At 38.0% G+C, this 20,885-nt stretch overlaps 1 protein-coding gene across 1 annotated transcript in view; it reads left to right on the top strand.

Annotated features, from left to right (window-relative positions):
- Positions 1-20,885, top strand: part of Mei4 (meiotic double-stranded break formation protein 4) — a gene marked incomplete at its 3' end in the record, with an annotated part of 159,489 nt that overhangs the window by 96,414 nt on the left and 42,190 nt on the right. The window contains exon 3 of the mRNA XM_008839937.2: positions 5,445-5,977. Coding sequence (XP_008838159.1) covers positions 5,445-5,977 — 533 coding nt within the window. The remainder of the gene's footprint in view (positions 1-5,444; positions 5,978-20,885) is intronic.

Raw genomic sequence — 20,885 nt, 5'->3', positions numbered from 1 at the left:
TCCTACTCCCAGGACTATATGGGCAGCACAAATTGGTCTTGATGAGATATTAGAAATAAAAAAGGACATGGAGTTGGGGGGTAAGGAGGTATGAGTCTCAGAGGAAGTACGGGAGGAGAATATGATCAAAATGCATTGTATGAAATTCTCAAAACCTTAAAGCAAATATTTTAAAAACCAAAAGTAGATTTTCTCTGTGTCCCAGATGTAGTAGTGTATTTTAGAGAAGCTTCAAGAACTGTTGAGAATGTATGTTCTGTTGGGTAAACCATCCCATCAATATCTGTGAAGTCCACTGAGTGTGATGCTTTTTGTTAGCTTTGAGATTTGTTCTAAAGACAGATTCAAGCAAAGGAGTAGGATCTGATTGCTTCTATGAAATGCTCTCTTAAAGGACCAGCTTTAAGAGAGTTCCATTTTATACTAGTTCCATTTTATACATTTCTCAAATGGGTATGGACTTTTAAAAACTTGCCTTTATCAGTATCTTGTTTATGAAAATTGTGAGAACTTATAAAGCATTTATATCACTCACACTGTGTAGTCCTCTCTAAGAAAAAAATTGTGCTTGTTCTTCCACTTCGTAAGGTAACACACTGTAGTTGTGTTTTCCACTGTTATTTATCCAATTAGTCTATGAATGCTTTCCAATAAGCAAACTTTGGTTCCTAATGTTCATGCCATATGCCTTCATCATTCTCAGCATCGAGAACAGGTAAGAGAGGGAACAATTTGGGTTTTGATTACAAACGTTAGCAGCTGCCATGAGAAAGCCATAGTGTTCTGCTAGTTTCATACAAACATTTGAACCAATTATTGTTCTAAATGTAGTCCTTCCCTTCACTTATTTACCTGCTTGTCTTTATAAGAGTTCCTTTATCCTGAATCATAAGTAGCTGTGAAGGATGAGAGATCTGGAGCAAGTTAAAGTACTGAGTACTCCTCCTTCCACAGTGTCATCTACAGATGATACAGTTGTTCAGTAAGGAAAACAAAGATGTAGGAGGCATTAACAAGGAGTAGCACACAGAAATCAATAAATGCTGTATTGGAACTGCACAGGAGCGCCTGTGGATACACAAGAGCTGCTCAGCCATTAAGAGCACTGGCTGCTCTTGCAGAAGACCCAGGTTCCAACCCCAGAACCCATATGGTGGCTAACAGCTGTCCATAGCTCCAGTTCCGGGGGATCTGATACCCTCCTCTCTCCTCCCAGGCACTGCAGGACCTGGGTGTACTTACACACAGGCAGGCATAACACTCATACACATAAAAAATAAATAAAAAAAATAGATGAGTAGTCTTGACATTGAAGAGATCGTTCATTATGTGGGTTTTTGCAGTTCTCTTAACTTGAGCCTGCAGTTCCTTTTCGGTGCATTGGGGATCATAGTTAAGTATCTTCTGGGATTGCTTTTGATATCAGGTGAATTTGATGAAACTTACAAAATAAAATACGATTATCATTCTTTGATTTGATAGTTTGACTTAATTCTGTAATCTGTTCTGTGTAAGACCTTAGCACAGTCCTCTTTTGTGGAGTGGATGGATTCCTTTTGGGCGCTGAGAGGATGCTCTTCTGTATGTTTTCCCTGATGGTATCTCCAGCATGGGCTCCCATGGCACGTTGCTGAGGTATATAGAAGCAGGCAGGGAAAATCGTGAGCAGTTTGAGTATTGCTTTCTCCTACCACACTTATGGGAGGAAAACCCCCTTCAAATTTGTGCCTGTCTAGGCTGCAGAGAGATGGCTCAGTGGTTAAGAGCAGTTGCTGCTCTTGCAAAGGACTAGATCTTAGTTCCCAGAACCTATGCTGGGTACTTCACAAATTCCTGTAACTCTAAAGCCAGGGGATCTGATGCCCACTTCTGGTCTCCTTCAGCACCTCCAGTCATGAGTCCGTACCCACATAAATACACCCATAGCATGATTAAAAAATAAAATAAATTGCCACGAATGACGGTGCATGCCTTTAATCCCAGCACTCAGGAGGCAGTGGCAGGCAGATCTCTGTGAGATACAGGCCAACCTGGTATACATAGCTAGTTCCAGGCTAGCTGGAGCTACAGGAAGACCCTGTCTCAGAAAATCAAAAGAATAAAAAATTAAAAATAAGTCTTTGAAAAAAATTGTACCCATGAACCATGGCTAAGCCCTGGAGTGCGTGTGGCTTACCAGGAGCATGCCAGTGAGAAGTACAAAATTTACTGGGTTTTGTTTGGAATCATTGTGTATGAAGCTTAGCTTATTTTGATAGAAATTCATCAGATTAATTAAATTGTTCCCTTTGAGGAAGGCAGGCCATTTGATTCTCATGAAAAAAGTTAATTTAACTGAATAATTAAACCCTGACACTCCTGTTTTAGGATATCTCATATATTTCTCTTTGCTCATTATAAAACTTTGCTTTGAATGATCAAGCTGTCTACCTCTTTTATTATAGAACTGTTACTTCAGCACTACATTTTTTAAGCTGAATACAGTATCTCCCTAAGCTTGGAGTACAGATAGTCTGGTGATATTTTGTAAATACATGTCTGGACAGTTGTGGTTATAGTAAGTATCTGTGAAACAAGTGAACTCTATAGTGAAGCTTGATCCTCTTCCTGCTTGCCCAGTTTGAATTTTATGGAAGGACAAAAGAGTAGCAACTTAGATTATAAATACATGGTGTGGGAAGAGACGCCGTTTCTAACATTCCTCTTGACCTCTGTTTAACCAGTTCTCCTCTCTTCATCTCTGTCAGGTGAGATCTCCTTTGACTTCCCATGTACCAGTAGTGGTATTCTGTAGCTGCATACACTTAGATTTCCTTTCCTCAGACTCGAGGTTGAGTTTACCTCCACATTACTGAGCTCTGAGCATCCCTCAGTGCTGGCCCTTCCTTGTCTAGAGCCATGTTCCACCCGCCATTCTTGTTTCTCTCATCTCAGATCTCTGTTTTGCCGTTCTTTCTTCTTTGATTGCTCCAGACTTTACCAAACAGTCGTGCCACACCTGTTGGCAGGGGCTCTCCACTTTATATTTTTCTGATACTAACCATCAGAAGAGTTGATTCTTACTGACCTACTTTCTTCCTCCATAGTTCTCCGCCCTCTGATTACCACAGTGACTGACAGGCTACAGTTAACTATTGACAGAGCTGCTACGGACATGACCATGGATGATTTTCTTCTTGGGAGTCCTAACTTAATTTTTCAGCTCTTTCTGTTGGATGGCCTACTGCATGTAATTCTCACATTTCCTTTACTTTCATACCATTTTTAATATTTCAGTATACTTTTTAAACTGTAGCCGTTTCTTCTATGTCTCTTTAATGATGATTCTTTGTCCATTCAGTCCTCAAGTACTGATACATTTCAGGTCCTATTTTTGTTTAAGTATTTACTTTCATTTTTATTTATATGTATGTATGTATGTGTCTATGTGCAGGTATGTGCATATGAATGCAGGTGCCCACAGAAGGTATTAGATACCCTGGGGCCAAGGGAGTTGTGAGCAGCCTGATGTGTGTGCTGGGAACCTAATTCGAGTCCTCTGGAAGTGCACTTAACCATGGAGCTATCTCTCCAGCCCCTTGGATCCTTCTCTGATCTCTGTTTTACTCACTAGCTGTCCTTCCCTGGGTAATCATAACCATTTGTATCATTTCAGATGTACTTATACCTGAAAGATCCTAGAATGCATTTTTCTCATAGTTTATTTTTATTATTTCTATTTTACATGTATGAGTGTATTGCTTGGATGTAAGTGTGCCTGTGTTGTGCAGTGCTTACAAAGGTCGGAAGAGGGTGCTAAATCCTCTGGAACTGGAGTTATAGATGAATGTTGGCTGCCATGTGGGTGCTGGGAATCAAACCCAGGTCTTCTGCAAAAGCAGCAAGTGCTCTTAACTGCTGAGCCATATCTCTAGCTCCTAGAATACATTTTTATTCTATGCATTTTCCCTACCCTTAAGATTATTTGAGCAATTTTTAGGTTAAAAGTCTCTGATTTTGTCAGGCTGCTTTATAATTTATGTGAACAAGTTTAAGTTGTTCAACTTTTTGAAGGAAGCTCTTTGCATTTTTACTATTAAGTTAGTGCTACCGTCATCTATCTACCCAGCTCTTTAAGTCAAACCATGAAATTTATTTAATCCTCCTTTTTCTCCATTGCTCATATCCCATATTCAGCCACTAAGCTGGATTGTAGATTATGTTGAGACATCTTTTGTTCATTTCCCTGGTAAGTGACTTCTGTTCCCTACATAACACCGTCTTGGTTCGTTTATCTTGTTACCTGATCTTAGCCCTATAGAACATTTTTAATTCATCTCTCAAAGTTAGGTCATATGTGGTATATATCTCCCCTTCCCATATCCAACAGAGCACTGTGTCTTTCACGTTTCTGCCTTACACAGTTTGCTGCTTCCCTCTTCTTCCTAGTGTTGGTGGGAACCTCTTGTATCTTTGGTTTCTTGAATATATGTATGTGCTTTAGAATTTTCAGTGAGAACTTTTCAGTTGGTTTTAGTTTGATTTGTACATTTATTGCTAATCATTTAAAAAAAACTATTGAGCACCACATCTTTCTCCTTTTTTGCATGTATGATGACATGTCTACCAAAGAATGTCAAAGTTACTAACCTTAGCATTAGCTGCATATACACACAGGTAAAAGATAGAGATATTATTGGTATACATTTGTATTTGTATATTAAGAATGCATGTGTGAACCTACAATTTCCCAAAGCAATTTTATATTAGTCAATTTTGACTAATTTACTCTACACCCACGGGATAAATTTTAAGATAAATGTGCGTTATGTGATCTCCTGTTTTCAGGCCTCTACATTTCTCTACCTTAAGTTCTTTTTTACTTTCTGTGAAATAAGAGCAAATGGCATGGGAGCCTTCATGTTCGTGAAGCTTTTGTCCTTGTTGTATGTATGTGCTGGCGCTTCTTCTTTGGTGCGTGGACTTCTGCCTTTTTCCATTCCCCTGACTTTAATTTGTACTCCTGCTTAAGCTTACAAATTTTTCTGCCATCACCTTTTCTGGGGTGCATTAATCTAACTAGACAGAGCTTTTTAATGTTCCTAACTTCATAGTGCCCTAAGCATATTTCCGTCTGTCTATAGTCACATATTAGAATCTTCACCAGACTATGACCTCTTTCAGGTCTGGTGGCTCTCTCTGGATCTTTGAAGTGTCATTTGTAGTTAAATGAGAGATACTAACTGAAAAGAGAGAATCACAGTTGTTTTTCACAGCTGAAGAGGAATAACATTTCTACAATGAGACTAAGCTGTTTCTTTCTTTTCCTCCACTTGGGTTTTGTACTACTGGTTTTTGAATGTTTAAAATATATTAGAATATTTCATTTAGCATTTTCAGGTAGAACAGAGGACAAGTTTTAAGGCATTCAGCCTCAGGAAATTAATAATGCTTTTCTGTTTCAGGAAAGGTGTTTTCCTACCTGCCAGGTCAGGAACCTACAAGTTCTGAGAATACGTTAACTGTGATGAATGATTCTGGATGTGATTTATCAAATGAGCAAAGAAGTGAACCTTCCGAGTCCCAGCGTTTTATAGACAGCTGCAGTCCCCCACCTGTTCTTCCACTGCCTCTTAGGAAAAGAAGGTGTACTACCGTGGAAAATCCTCTGTCTTCTCACATGCAGTTCTTGCAACATCTACTTGAACTGAAGAAATTGACAGAATCAGGCAGTCTGAAAGCAGACTTCACTCACTTTGAGAAAGACTCATCCACAGTCTCTGACTCTGTGTTACAGTTGCTAGGTGGCCTGATTGCTTTTTACCGTCATCCCAAACTTCCTTTTTCACGCTTTTGGACAGAAGCTGTTGATACAGTTGCAAGATTGAACAGTGATATTAATTTATCTAATCATATTTTTAAGAAATGCTCGAAGAAATTGGAAGAATTTCAGAAAACTCTACTTCAGGCCATTTTAGAGAACAACCATATAAACCGGGTAAGTACTGCATCTTACCTGTATGATCCAAGAAGTCAGTAATTCCAATGTGCATTCCTTTAGTGTGAGATTTTTGGTTGCCTGTTAACATTTGTGGTTCAGTCAGATGCTGGCCTTCTATAACTCTGTGCCTCCACAGCCTCATGTCTCCACCCCCGGCCTTCAGTTGCTACTGTGTAGTTGTCTCCAGAGAAGCCTGTGTGGAAGCTTGTGCTGCTCCAGTTTGAAATCGTTGCTTTTCCTGTTTTTGTTTTTATGTTTTATTGATATTCTTTGACTTTGGCTTTCTTTTGTTTTCTCTTGTCTTTATTTCCCACTTTTCAAAAGTCTCACTCAGTACTTTCTAGATAACAGCTTACACTTAAGATTCCCAATCTGTGACTTCTGAGTAATCTTCTCAAGATAGATTGTTGCTATTCTATTGAAGTTTCTCTTTTTTTCTAGCATTGACTAAAAAAATGCCTCAAGGTTGAGTAATAGTCTTTCTTCATTTGAACTTCCCTTCATGTGTTTACTTTCTGTTTTTACCTGATGTAAAAAACTTAAGGGAGGAAAGATTTACTTTGCATGTTTATTTCATAGTTTTGGAGATTTCAGTGCATGGTGATGTGGCCTTGCTGCTTTTGGGCCTCTGATGGAGCCCAGGCAAAAACTTGTGCAGAGAGCCGGGTGTGATGACACACACCTTTAATCCTAGACTTGGGAGGCAGAGAGCAGAGTCGGGCAGACCTCTGTGAGTTCGAGGCCAGCCAGGTCTACATAGAGAGCTCCAGGCCAGCTGAGGCTACAAGGAAACACTGTTAAAAAAAAAAAAAAAACAAAATTTGTGCACAGAAAGTCCGCTCAGCTCATGGTATCTGGGAAGCAAAGAGAAAAAGGGTAGTGGCTTGGGCCCCATTATCCCTTTCAAAGCCACACCCCCAGTGACCTAACTTCCTTCCAATAGGTGGTACTTGATAAAGGTGTCACCATCTCAGACTGGCAACCAAACGTTTATTTCTCTTTGGGGTACATTCCAGATCCGAACTCTAAAGTTTGTAAGAGCTTTGATGTTCTACTGACAATCTATTAATGTTAGCTAATTGAATAAATTGAGGAGCACTTAAGGCTTTATTAAATTTCATTTTTATTTTTCTTTTATTTAACATGATTATGGCTTACAAATAAAATACATATCTAATTGAGCAGAAGTTTGGTTACCATATTTTAAATGTAAATGAATAACTAAAGCTTAAAACTCAAACAGAAATAAGACCTAGCAATTTGAGAATTTAAAAAATTCTCTAAAAAGCCCATTAGGAAAAGAAAGAAGTCAAAATTATAATGATAGGCTATTTAGAAAATAATGGGAATAAAAAACATTATTGTAGGGCAACGCAGCCAATGTTATTCTCACAGACAACAATCTTAAATGCTTTCATTATTAAAATAATAATAAAATAAAGGATTGTAGCAATCAGCTGAGTAAGTGAAAAAAGCAGTCATGTAATAAACCTAACGAAACAGAGAGAGTGTGTAATAAGGACAGAGATTTTAATGAATTCAAAAACAAAAGAATGTTACTTCTCAGTAAACCGAAGAACTTTCCTTTAAATACAATATAGCAATGTATGAAAAAAGGCAAAAGGCAATCCAGTCAAGATAAAAAGAGGAAACAAATACAACTTATGACATGATGATGCAAGACCAGATAATTAAGTCAAGAAAATATGTCTCACACTTTATAATAAATAACTTTTCAAGTTATATTATAGATGGTTTTCTTGGAAAAAATGTTCAAAATTAAGCTAGGAAAATGTAGAAAATTGGATTTGTTCAAAAATAAGAAAATAAATGATGAAACTATAATAACAGATCCTTGATGAAATCATAATTTCTGAATAGTTATGTCTGAGCTCTCCACTGTAATTTGTCCTCTTTTTAATTTTAGTTAGGCTGTCATTGTTTCTTTGACTATAGGTTTATTCTTTTCTTCTTTTGTATAAAATTAACTGAAATTTGTTGGTTTCTTTCCTGTTGTTCTTTTGGTTTCTTTTCTAGGACAGCTGCAACTTGCAGAGTGTCATGGAAAATTTTCCTTTTATTTATGGAAATCCACTGTTAATTAATTATTCGAGTGTCCGTTTCACTGACTTTTTGCATCAGTTCCTTCCTATAAAGCTCTGTTTTGTTGTGACTGACAATCTTGCAGTTGGTGATTCCCTCCTAGACTGCCACTTTTTCATTTCTTGACTGAATCACAATGATTTTTGTTTAGACTACCTTCAGCCAATTTATGGAAATATGAAGAATATGGCTCATGAAATCAGATCTCTCTTTTTCCATTAATGTGTATCCCTTAGTGCTATCTTGAAATTCGATCTTGCCATAATTGTGTTGCCCAGCGAAGCATGTTGACTTTTTAATTTAATTCTGCCCAGGCAGCAGCATTGGTCACACATTTCTCTGCTCTGAGGTAGAGCATCATCTCAGTAATATCACAGACTGCTGTTCCCGTACAGACTTCCCCAAAGCCTTACCCATCCTATATGATTTTTGTTTCTGTTATAGGTGTTTATCAGTTTCTTAAAGTTTGCGTGGAGTATTTGTAAAACTATAGTAACTTGGTCTTATTTTCAAATAGCCCTGAAGAAAAAGAATTGGAGTTCAAGTTAAGAATCCATGATACATTTTCATCTTTGTGTAGAGCTGAATTTTAAAAAAAAAAAAAGGCTAATTTTCTTACAGTTTTATTTGAATTTCATAAATATTTATTAAAACACTGTGTTATAAAATGCAAACTTAGTATTTTGGATAACTGCATCAGTATATAAACAAAACCATTTTCAGATTTACAGTGTAGTTTTTAATTTTCAGTATTCAGACTGAGGAGGGAGGAACAGTCAGAAGTTTGTTCAGTTTACTCTGAAAGTGTACTGTACATTCAGTAGCTCTTCCTAAGATAATAAGTCTGATTTCATAATATATCTTAGACAGTCCAGAACAGTTTCATGTGGAGTCCATTATCTGTTCTGACCACAACTTAGAACAATATAACGGTTGTTACTACTATTTTCAATTTCTAGGTAAACAAATTGAAGTCAGACAAATTGAAAGACTCATTCAAAGTACTAAATTAACCAGTAATGGAAAGATTGGATCTCAAATACAGATATATTAAATTCTTATTTCTGCTATATCATATTTCCATTATTAGTTTGAAAGTTGATTGTGCATTTTTCCTAAATGCAAAAGAAGCAAATTGACTTCTGGCTTAAGGTAAAAAAAATACTCACTGGGAAACAAAACACCTTTGCAATATTTCTCTCACTTTTATAGGGAGAGTATTTGCAGTTTGCATTTGTAAGTCACTGCATTTTTTTGGATTGCATGGATTTATGCCTATAGATAGCAAAAAAGAAAAAAAAATGTCCTGCTTGTGGTACAATGTAGAATCATCTTGTTTGCTTTATTGGCTATAAATAACTATACCTTAGAAACTTTATAATTGCATGCAGAGCTTTATAACCCACTTTCTAACTGAATATTAATTATGTGGTTTTGCTTGTATCTAAATAAAATCGTCTTCCTCTCTGTTTCAACAAGTTTTATGAAATGTTTTAAAGGTTGTAGAAGTTTTATAAAGGAAAATGTGGATCTGTCATTTTTCAGATCATTTTTTTCCTTAATATTCAGTCTGCTTAAAGTACCTCCTCTAGTGTTTATAATTGTTAAGGGAATCTATAGTTATAGATATCAAATGTTAGGCCTGGAAAAAATCAAACATTTCTGTGAACATGAAATTATTTTTCACTTATAATCAAACAGGTATAACAAAGAATGTTTTGATTCACACAGTGATTAACCATGAATCTGTTTCTTTTTCCTCATGGTATATTTCCAGTCTCTAACGTGAAACATAAGATTGCTCTCATGTTCTAGGTACTTTTGCAGATGCTGAGAATATACTGTTGCTGAAGAGACAGAGTTTCTGCCCAAGAGAATTATTAAATCAAATAACTGTTGTGTAACAGTATTCCTGAGGAGACCTTAACAAATGTCTATTCACCCTAGATAGACTAACAGCAGAACACACAGTAAGGATACCATTGAAGACCAGTTTGGTGAACCAGTCAGTTTTATTGGGCATACTTATAAGAACACAAATGATTCAAAGATAGCTGCATTGACAAAAGCCCACTGCAGCAGCTCAGGAAAGCAGTAAACCCAGAGCATACTATATAACCTGTAAGCAGATGAACCAGTTGGAGACTGTCTTTTCCAGATAACTCAGCTGGGCTCTGCTTCTTTCAGGCAACTTGACTGTGTGAGTGATGTATAACAGCCCTTTCTGCTTATCTGCACTTGGGAGGGAAGAATTAATGAATCTGGTCAGTTTGAGGGATCCTGAAGCTATTGAGTTGTTTACTTTCTGAGGTTATCTGACTTCCCTGCAGGTTGGAATGTTTCATTTCTCTTCACAACATCCTGATATTTTAGCTCCCAGTTTAGATGCAGTCTCTGCTGGACGGAATGTCTCACCTTTCCTTAGAGTATCACATGTGTCTTAAGAAGTTTCTCTCCAAAATGAAATGCCTTGTCTTGGAGGAAATTTCTGCACAGAAATTTAAATGAACAAACAAATGTAAAATGACAAAACAGGTATCAAAAAGTAAATATACGTGATACACTAAGAGAAAGTAAAAGGGAAGATCTAATTTAGATTATTGGGACAAGAAAGCTCCAATAAGTAGTTTTTAAAAAAATATACATATTATTTTTTATTTTGTGTGTATTGCGTCCATGTATGTAAGTGGCACCTGTGTCATGCAATCCCTGCAAAGGTCAGAGGAGAGCATCAGATTCCCCTGGAACTGGAGATATGGACAGTTGTTAACTGCCATGTGGGTGCTGGGAATCAAACACAGGTTCTCTGCAAGAGCAACTAGTGCTCTTAAACGCTGAGCCTTCTCTCTAGTCCCCAATAAGTGTTTTTAAATGGGATTAGACAGAATTAGGTAGATAAAGTGTGGAGAGTAGAAAACTTGATATAGTGAACATTATAGACTATTAAGTTTTGATAGGTTGCCTAGTGTATTAGTTCTGTGTTGCTGTTATCACCACGAGTGCAGTGGCTTAAAACAACAAAAATGTGTTCTCTCACAGTTCTGAGGCCAGAAATCTGAAACCTGGGTATAGTCATGGCCACACTCTCTCAGGGGACAAATGGGAAATTTTTTTCCTTGTTTTCCATCACTCATAATTATTTCTTCATCTCTAGGGCACTAAGTTAATCACCTCTATAAAGATACTTTTTCCAAATAAGATAGTATTGATCAGATATTCCAGGGACTTGATGTGGATATCTTTTTGGAAGTCATTTTCATTTGTCTATTTACCTACTATTGATTTTTTTCATTCTGACTCTTTGATTTCTTAAAGTGTGCACTCCTTTCTCGACACAGCTATGGATCCCTCCCATAGGTTTGTGACTATAAGAATTATCCTAACCTCATCCTCCTCTGCCAGAAACAGAAATCTAGTGCCTTTCGGCTGAAGCTCCCTGGAGGTGTTTCCTCAGCCTTATGACTAATTTTCTTCTGCTCTGAAGCATTCTGAGAAGCAATTCTTGATCTGTTCCTCTTGCTCTGTTCTTTATGATATAAAGCTTGAATCACCTTACTATATCTGAAGGGTTAAGCAGCCATATAAAGGATGATAAAGCTCATAAAGCCCAGAGAATAACAATAAATCCTAGGAAGAACCAAGTTATGTCAACAGAATTTCTGGATTTCCAGTCACTGCATTTGTGAGCATTTAACATGATTCGAGGTACTTTTTGTTTGTCTGCTTGTTTTTCCTGAAAATTCAAGCACAATACAGCTTGTCTGGATAGGCCACGTAAGGAATTGAGACTTATTTGATAGATAATGTGAAATCATTGATTGTTATGGATTTCAGAATTTTCACTTTGACGACATCAGGGTAATTGGTTAGAGATAGACAGGAGGTAGAAGTAGAGAATAGTTTAGACTGCATAGCAGTCCAGGAGAAATTGAATCATGGCTTAGTAAGGTGATGCAGACAGCACTGTGTATCTAAAATATATACTGGAAGGGAGTACATACTGGAGGAGTTTTTCATTAAAGTTGGTGCAGGTCAATAAGCTAATCCGGCTTCTCTTCTTAAAAAACCAATAGAAATAAAACAGCATGAAAACTCTGGGAAGGCAGGAGACTTGGACAACAATGAAACATTAAAATCTGAGAGGGATTTAGACAATTTGTAACTATCTTAGCATGTTTTTAGAGATAAATTAATAAACACAATATGATAAGCTTATTAACAAATTTAATTTACACCATAAAATTTACCAAACACTGAGAAATTATTTCCATTTTTTTCTGATCGATGGAGAATATAGGCAACCTGCTACAATGTAAAATAAGGAAGTTTGGTTAGAAGTACTTAGAACTTGGGAGCATGTCTGCAAGCACAATGTTAGAGACATTCTCCTCCCACAAATAGAAAAAGGGTAGAACTTTATTGTCTTAAAAAATAATAAGTGATATATTATTGGGAAAACTAGTCAATGGTGAAGACATATTTTCAATAACAGTCGTTAAGTAAACATAGATAAAATTGCTAAACTTTCTCATCTGTCTTCCTCAACTTGGTTCTGTAGTATTGGCAATGAGGCCTTTATATTTCAAGATTGCAGATGGGAATGTTACGCCCCAGAGCTAACAATCCCCAATGAGCACCACGTATGATCCAGAGTGTATGCAACAGCAAAGACCCTTTATTCGGGCTTACGCTCGGGCCCTCAGATTTCACTGACACAGTGGATGCATACTGAGAGCCCTGATCTAGGGTGGGGTAGGCTTTTATAGGGAAGTTTCACAGAAGCCTGTGCATGCACCAAGCATCCTTTAAAATGATTGGGTGGTCCTATGCCCTGAGTACGGGGAGCATTCTTATTGGTAGGGGCTGTCTTTAGGGCATTGGAACACACTGACTGTTATCTGTGGGGCCAGAAATTTCTGTTTTTACCTTAAGGCTGCTATCTGCCTGGGCTTGCTTGATCTGTAGCTTTCTGGGATGAGGGTGGTAACTGAAGATTACAACATACCTGGGCATGCCCAGGCTTGCCTGAAACAACTAGTCAAAATGGAGTTAGTACCGCCTTAAGCCAAGGAAAATACAGAAGCAGAAAGAAGTGGTTAGACGAGTCAGGATCCCACAGGGAAGACATGGAAAAATTGACCATCCCAAATGAAAAGCATGCATATACTAATATTGAAGCTCTCCAAAGGAAATATCAGCAATAATCACTTTCTCCTGAAGCTTTTATTACATTAGCCCCTTTCACAAACCAGGATTTTCTAATCATTGTTTAGTACTTGCTCTCAACTACAAGCATATAATTCAGGATTTCAAGTTTTTGAGGTGACAATCTAATAAGAAATGACCTTGCAAACAGCATGAGGGAAGCAGAGCACACACAGACAAACTTGATTTTAAACATTATGAGTGTGTGAGTTGGTAATCTCACAAAGCTAAGAACATGCTTCACAACCAGGAAAAAAAATGTAGTGCTTTAATTTTTTAAAAAGTAAACGAAACAGACATTTTTAAAGTTAAGAACATGCTAATAAATGGTAGAACTCAAGTTTTGAAGATCAGATTGAAAATTTTCCAGGAAGCAGAAAAGGAAAGATGGATCTGTGGGAACAAAAGAGAATACTTAAAGGTCCACTTGTGGAGCACAGATCTGAACAGTGCAAATTTTGGACAGTGGCTGAGAAACAGGAAGTCATCGTAGACATGATTTCAAAATTCTCATAAAAATGGAAACATTTAAGTTCTAAGTTGAAAACCTAATAACCTCATATGTTCATGAAAATAGACTTTCATTAATGCCATCATTATGAGTGAATACTAGGACTAAAAAAATTCTTATATGCTTCCAGAGAGAATGGGAAAAACAAAAGGAAAATCCACCCACAATGTTCAAACGGAATATCAGGAATAGAAATAATTTATAATTTTCAAAAGCTACAGTGGAAGAATTCAGGACAATGGAAGCTTCCCAATGTTTTAAAATATTATTTATTTTTGTTTTGTGGGTATGAGTGTTTTGTAAGTACATGTGTGCATGCAATGCCTGCAGAGGCCAGAAGAGGGTGTTGGATCCCCTGGAAAAGGCATTATGGAGGGTTGTTAGCCACCATGTGTGTGCTAAGTACCAATGTGGATCCTCTGCAGGAGCAACCAGTGCTCTTAACCACTGACCCATCTCTCTAGTCAACCCCAATATTTTTTAATTTAAAAATTTTGAGAATTTCCTACAAGAATATTATATTTACAGCATTTCTACCTCCTCCTGACTCCCCCTCTGACTGCTCCCATCCCCCCATTTCCTCTCAATTTCATGATCTCTTCTTCAATTATATATATATATAAATTTCCATCTTCCTAGGTCCATTTGACAATATGAACATATGTTTAAGGCTGACCACTTGGATAACCTATCAGTGAGTTCACTGTGAGTTTATTTCTGGATCCCCTGAGAAGAAGAAAACTAATTCTCACTTCTCTTAACATCCATTGATTGCCTGTAATTTTTCACGTAGAGGTGGGACTTCGTGAAATTTCCCCCATCCACGTTAACATGTCAACTGGTAGTATGCAGTTCTTGTTTTAGGCAACCACACTGTTGAAATTCCCTGGGTGCAGTTTCCCTGTCATGTCTGGAAGACACCTTTTAGCAGCTTGTATCCTGGTCCTTTGACTTAAAATTTTTTCACCCCATCTCCTGCAGAGTTTCCTGAGTTTAGTTGTAGGGGGTGCACTTTAGATGTATCAGTTAGTGTTGGGCACCCCATACACTCTGTTATTCTCTGCATTTTGACCACTTGTGTATTTCTATAATGGTCTCCATCTTTGCAAAAAGAAACTTCTTTGATGAGGGTTGAGAGCGACACTTATATGTGGGTATAAGGGAAGTATTTAGAATATAGTTAGAAATTGTACTGGTTTAGGAAAATGACAGCAATAGGTTATCCTAGGGTCTATGACCTCTCCACTGATGGGTAGTTGGCTAGGTTTACAATACCAGGAATGAATTCCCTTCATTTGAGTGCAACTTAAGTCCGACTAAACAGTAGTTGGTTATGCCCAAGAGAAAAGTGCCACTATTGCTCCATTAGGGATATTTTGCTAGGTGGAGCATTGTTGTGGTTCTTAGGCTTTGCAGCTGGGTAGGACTTCTGATTGCTTTTCTACATTGTCAGGGTGCATAACACATTCTGAAACTATGAGAGCTTATCCTCAGGGAGGAGACTCTAAGTTAGTTCTAACTTGATTCCTATACGTTGTGTGTACAAAGTGTGTGGTGTCTTCAGTAATAGGGATTGACCTTCAAGCTGTGGAAGGAAACCAAGGGCAATGACATTTAGACCACCATGGCCAACAGTGCAGAGAGGCTTCCCATGCCTGCCACTGGGGATTTGGTTAGATAATCTACAGCTCTTGGTGGTAGCAATGTAACCCTGTACGGCCTAACTCTATTTAAAGTGTGTGTGTGTGTGTGTGTGTGTGTGTGCGCGCGCGCACACATAGTTTAATTAACACATTTATGTATATAAATTGTATTTTAAATAAACAATGTATTTTCTCTATAGCTTATCAGACATGCTTTGTAAAAAAGTTTATTATTTTTCCAAAATTTTATGTGTATGAGTGTATTGCCTGCATGTATTTACAGTGCAGCCATGTCTGCAATGCCCATGGAGGTCAGAAGAGGGCATCGGATCCCCTGGAACTGGAGTTATAGATGGTTGTTAGCTGCCATGTAGATTCTGGGACCCATGTAGATTCTCTGGCCCTCAGACATGCTAATTGTTATTATTTCTTACAATCTACTTTTGTCCATATGCATATTAATATGTCCATATGTCCATATTAATCAAGTGTAGATGTAAGGAGAATGGATGTTTGGGCACATTCCACTTAGTTATCTCAAAAGATACTAGTTTCCTTTCTCAGGGTGCTGCTGGATGTTATTCTCCAATAAAACAAGCCAGCTAACAAATAAAACTAAAAGGTAGAGATCCAAGAAACTGAAAGAAAGCATAAGAGGAGATTATGCAGAAAGGAGACCAGGATGCCCGCTGTGTGCTAAGCTGAGCAATCAACCATTCAGATTTGCATAATCAGAAGATTGTAGGAATTAAGAAAATTATATTGGTGAAGCATATAGTATATATGAACATCTTGAGAGTACTTTGAGGTGAATTTTTATTAAGTGCTTATAAAATTAGCCCACTGAACAAATCAAAACATCTATTACATAGGAATGTATTCAGAAAAGGAAAAAAATACAATATTCTATGTGAGTTGGCTGTGTATATGTAGTTATAAAACTACAAATTATATTGACTAGTGACTTAGCAGAAACTATGAATAAATGATGTATGAAGACAGTGGAGAGGGGAAGGAAGACATCCTCAATGGAAAATCAATATATCCTTCCAAGTGTGTTTTTTAGAATAATGCAGGTAAACATCAAAAGAATTAACTAAGAGCAGTTCAGATGGAATGACAGGGAAAAGGGTCCAGTACCACCGTCTTTGAAGTCAGTGGAGGCCAGGGAATACTATATGTTTGAACAATGAAGGTACAGCCTAAAGAGGCAAGAACATATGAGTTAGTGGGAAAAATCTACAGGCCTTGCCTATGGATTTGAGGTATGGAGGGAGGAGAAATGACTATGAGCGCTGTCCTGAGGTTCTGCTCACCAACAACTGAATGAAGAGGAATCTTCAAGGATAGCTAGGCAAAGGAAGTGTAACCCAAGGTTCCTTTCTAGGTATGTAATAATGACTGCCAGATGACTGTGATCAAGCAGAGCCAGGCAGTCAGCATTGCTAGTGTGCAACTCCAAAGAGAACTGGCCTGGAGGTAAATTTAGAAAGTTAATATATAAAAGTGTTTTGTTTATTTTTTAAGCTATGGGAAAATAAATATCCCAGGAATGTGTATGACTGAGGCCTGGGAAAAATCAACAGTAAGTGGTCAGGTATAGATGCAAAAGCCTGCAAAGAAGTTATAGAAACAAAGACTGTGCTTTACGAGAAAAGTTAAGAAAGTGCTGTGCCATGGCGACCCCACCAGATGGGCTCAAACCAATGTCCAGTCTATAAAGAAGAGGGTCAACACAGAGGAAACAGTTCCTCCATGGTTCCAAGCGAAGCCAGCCATGGTTGAGCAGGACCTTTGACTTATCTTCACAAAGGCGGAACTGGTAAAGAAAGGAGCCAGGGGCTCCTCCCAAGCCCATGTGACCCCTGAGGAACAGATCCTCAAACGGCCTTAAGAATAAAATTAAATTGATTTATCTGGGCCAACTTTAGGGTCTTAAACACCCAAAAGGAAAGTATAACCAAAGATTAAAAGGGTCAATATAGTTTTTTAAGAGTCCATATATATGGATAAAGGCTACATAATAAGAAACAATGCCAGACAGGGATACCTTCCTTTGAGTTGTTGGCCAGGGTGGCCCAAGAGACTCCCAGACAGTAACTTAGCATAAAATTAGGAAAATTAACAGCAGACCCCAATCTTATTTAAAGGAATATTGACAAATGATTGCTGCTAGATGAGGAACAGCTGATCTTCCTGAAAGAAAGATCTCTAGATAGGCTGACTGGATTCGGTGAATGGACAAGCACTGGGGAACAGCTGGGGGCACCGACAACACAGTAGACAGTAAGAAGGATGACAGAGTATATGGGCTCCAGTGGGGAGAGGGGGAGGCTATGGGAGGGTTCCATTTGGGAAGTGGGTATATAGATGAATAATATTGTTTGGGATGTTCTGTATGATATACACACAGAAAAAATCAACAAATAAAAAAAATGAGTTATATTTGAAAAAAAAAAAAACACTCAAAAACTAACTTGTGGAGGAAAGGGTTTATTTGGCTTATACATCCTGATCACAGTCCATCAAGGAGGGAAGCATCATGGAGGGAAGCCAAGGGAAGGAACTCATGGAAGGAAACTGGAGACAGCACCTAAATCACAGACCACAGAGGAATGCTGCTTATTGGCTTGCTGTCTGGCCTGCGCTCAGCCTCCTTTCTTGGTACAACCCAGGATCACCTGCCCAGGGGTAGCACAACTTGTATTGTCCCAGATCTTCCTATATCACTCAACAATCAATGAAATGCTTTACAGAAATGCCTGAATCAGATACAGAAAATTCCTCAGTTGAGGTTCCTTCTTCCCAGGTATCTCAAGTTGACAGCTACCCCTATCCAGCACAGTCAGTGAGTTGTTGTTTAAAAAAACTCAGTGGGTTTTTTAACAAAGAGCACTTGAAGTTGGGAGGGAAAAGTGAGGCGAGGTAGGGGAGAAATTGAAGAGAAGGAAATGGGAGAAGGATTTGATCAAAATGCATTATGTGCACTATGACATTCTCAAATTATAAAAAAAATTAAAAGAAAAAAAGTGCTGTTATGGAAGTCAGCAGAAGAGATTATCTAAAAGAAGGGAATAGTCAACCTTGCTGCAAGTTACTCACAGAACTGAATGATGCTCTAAGTCCTAAGCATTTCCTCTCATTGATACATAGCTGTGATACTAGATAATTTAGTGTATTGTCATGAATTTTCAGATTTTCTCAGATCTTAATGCACTGGGGCTCATAGTATTACTCCCTCAAAAGCAGGTTAAGGGCAGCAAGATGGGTCAGTGGGTAAAGGCCCTTGTCACACAAAGCTAATTACCTGAGTAATCCCTGGATTCCCGTATGGAAGGAGAGAACTGACTCCCAAAGTTACCCTCTGGCCTCCTTGCAGATGCCATGACATCTGCGTACCCACAGACAGACAGACAGACAGACACACACACACACACAATTACACACACCACATCATAGACATGAACACGCAATAAATTAAAAAAGAAACAAGCTGATCTTTTGAGTTTATACTGGTGAAACAGTATAGATAATCAAAATTAACAACAAATTAATAACAAATCAGAAGTTCTTCATTATCTTATTTCATATTTTTTCTCATAAAAGTTAGAATATATCTGAAAGACTAATTTTTAAAAACATATCTTCTTTTGATAAAAATTGACCTTTTCTTTCAGAATACCTCACTATCAGATTCTAGAATAAAACTCGCAATGAAGGAAATGAAGAAACCAACCCTGGTAAACAAAGCCCAGGGCTTCCAGTAGCTGAGGCAGAGGAATCCAAAGATTTGGGGAGCTAGCAACAGTTTTATTCAAAGAAAGTTCTTATTCTCATATACTACAAAATTGCATCAAGGGTTGGCTCAGTTGCTCTCATAGGAACATTATTTCACATCTTTATGCCATTAGCTTTCTCATCAGTAAAACAGGAATAAACACTTTTCAAGACTGTCATAAAAATTGCAAGTACTGACTGGTTCACAAAGCAGTTAGCAAGAATGCAATAAAGATAGGGCATAATCAGTTACTTAGGACCTGGAATCAAAATCTTTTACTGAGGTGGATAGTGAAATGTTTCCAGTTTTATCTTTTCATAAATTCTGAGTAAACTAAATCAGAACAGTAATACATATTTGTGTGTAGTTACTTGAAAAATACATAAGTACTGATACTTAATTTGCTCTTATGTCAGGAGATGTTTTCCCTCAAAAATAATTGTAAAACTTTGTTTTGTTATAATCTAATATTAAATAGCTGAATTAAGAAAAATCAAGATTGATGTGGAAAACTTCAGTGTCGACTTCATCATAGTGTTTATCCTGACTTGATTTCAACAGTGCTTCCTAACGTGGTCTTTGACTGATGAATCCCCACCACACATGCTGGATCTCTTGTATCTGAAGTTTTCATGTTCTTCATAGGTGACTCTGAGGGTCAGGGCTGATCCAGAACATCATCACTGTGCTGGATAGCTTTAGTGTCAACTTGACACACCTGGGCTGAGGTAGCCTCAATCGGGTAATCGCCTCTATTGGACTGGCCTGTGGCCATGTCTGAGGGGCATCTTCTTGATGAGTGATGTGGGAGGGCCCAGCACACTGTGGGTGGTGCCACCCCTGGGCAGGTGGGCCTGTGTTGCATAAGAAAGCAGGCTGAGCAGGGGCCAAGGGAGCAAGCCAGTAAGCAGCATTCCTCCATGGCCTGTGCTCCAGCTCCTGCCGCCAGGTGCCTGCCCTGAGTTCCTACCTTGGGCTCCCTGACGAACTACGACCTGGGAGATGTAAGCTGAATAAAATCTTTCCTCCAAACTCTTTCCTCCCCAAGTTGGTAGTGGTCAGAGTGTTTTGTCACAGCAATAAAGAAACAAGCTAGGACAATCACTATGCTGAAGAGGCGGTTTATTTAGATAGCAGCGCGTGCGTGCGTGCACACACACATACACACACACACACCCTGCTTAATAACAAGCTCTCATTTTCTTTTTGTTTTCTATAGGTGATTTAGTGTATGTACCACTTAAATTTTCTGGTGTTGCAATAGATACTAATATCTTAGTGTGATGCTTGTGTGTCCTGTATTATTTGAAGTTATTACTGAGAAGACTTTAGGCTAAGAACCTATCACATGCTGACTTTTTTTTTTTAAAACAACTAGTTTTCTATAGGTGATTTAGTGTATGTACCACTTAAATTTTCTGGTGTTGCAATAGATACTAATATCTTAGTGTGATGCTTGTGTGTCCTGTATTATTTGAAGTTATTACTGAGAAGACTTTAGGCTAAGAACCTATCACATGCTGACTTTTTTTTTTTTAAACAACTATTATACAATTGGACCAGATAAACTGATTTGATTTTACTCTTGAGGTCGTTTGAGGATCTGTTCCTCAGGGGTCCCATGGGCTTGGGAGGAGCCCCTGGCTCCTTTCTTCTACCAGTTCC

This window comes from Nannospalax galili, unplaced genomic scaffold, assembly GCF_000622305.1.
Source record: "Nannospalax galili isolate Female #2095 unplaced genomic scaffold, S.galili_v1.0 scaffold1501, whole genome shotgun sequence".
Lineage (NCBI taxonomy): Eukaryota > Metazoa > Chordata > Mammalia > Rodentia > Spalacidae > Nannospalax > Nannospalax galili.
This window is presented reverse-complemented; position numbering and strand designations above follow the sequence as displayed.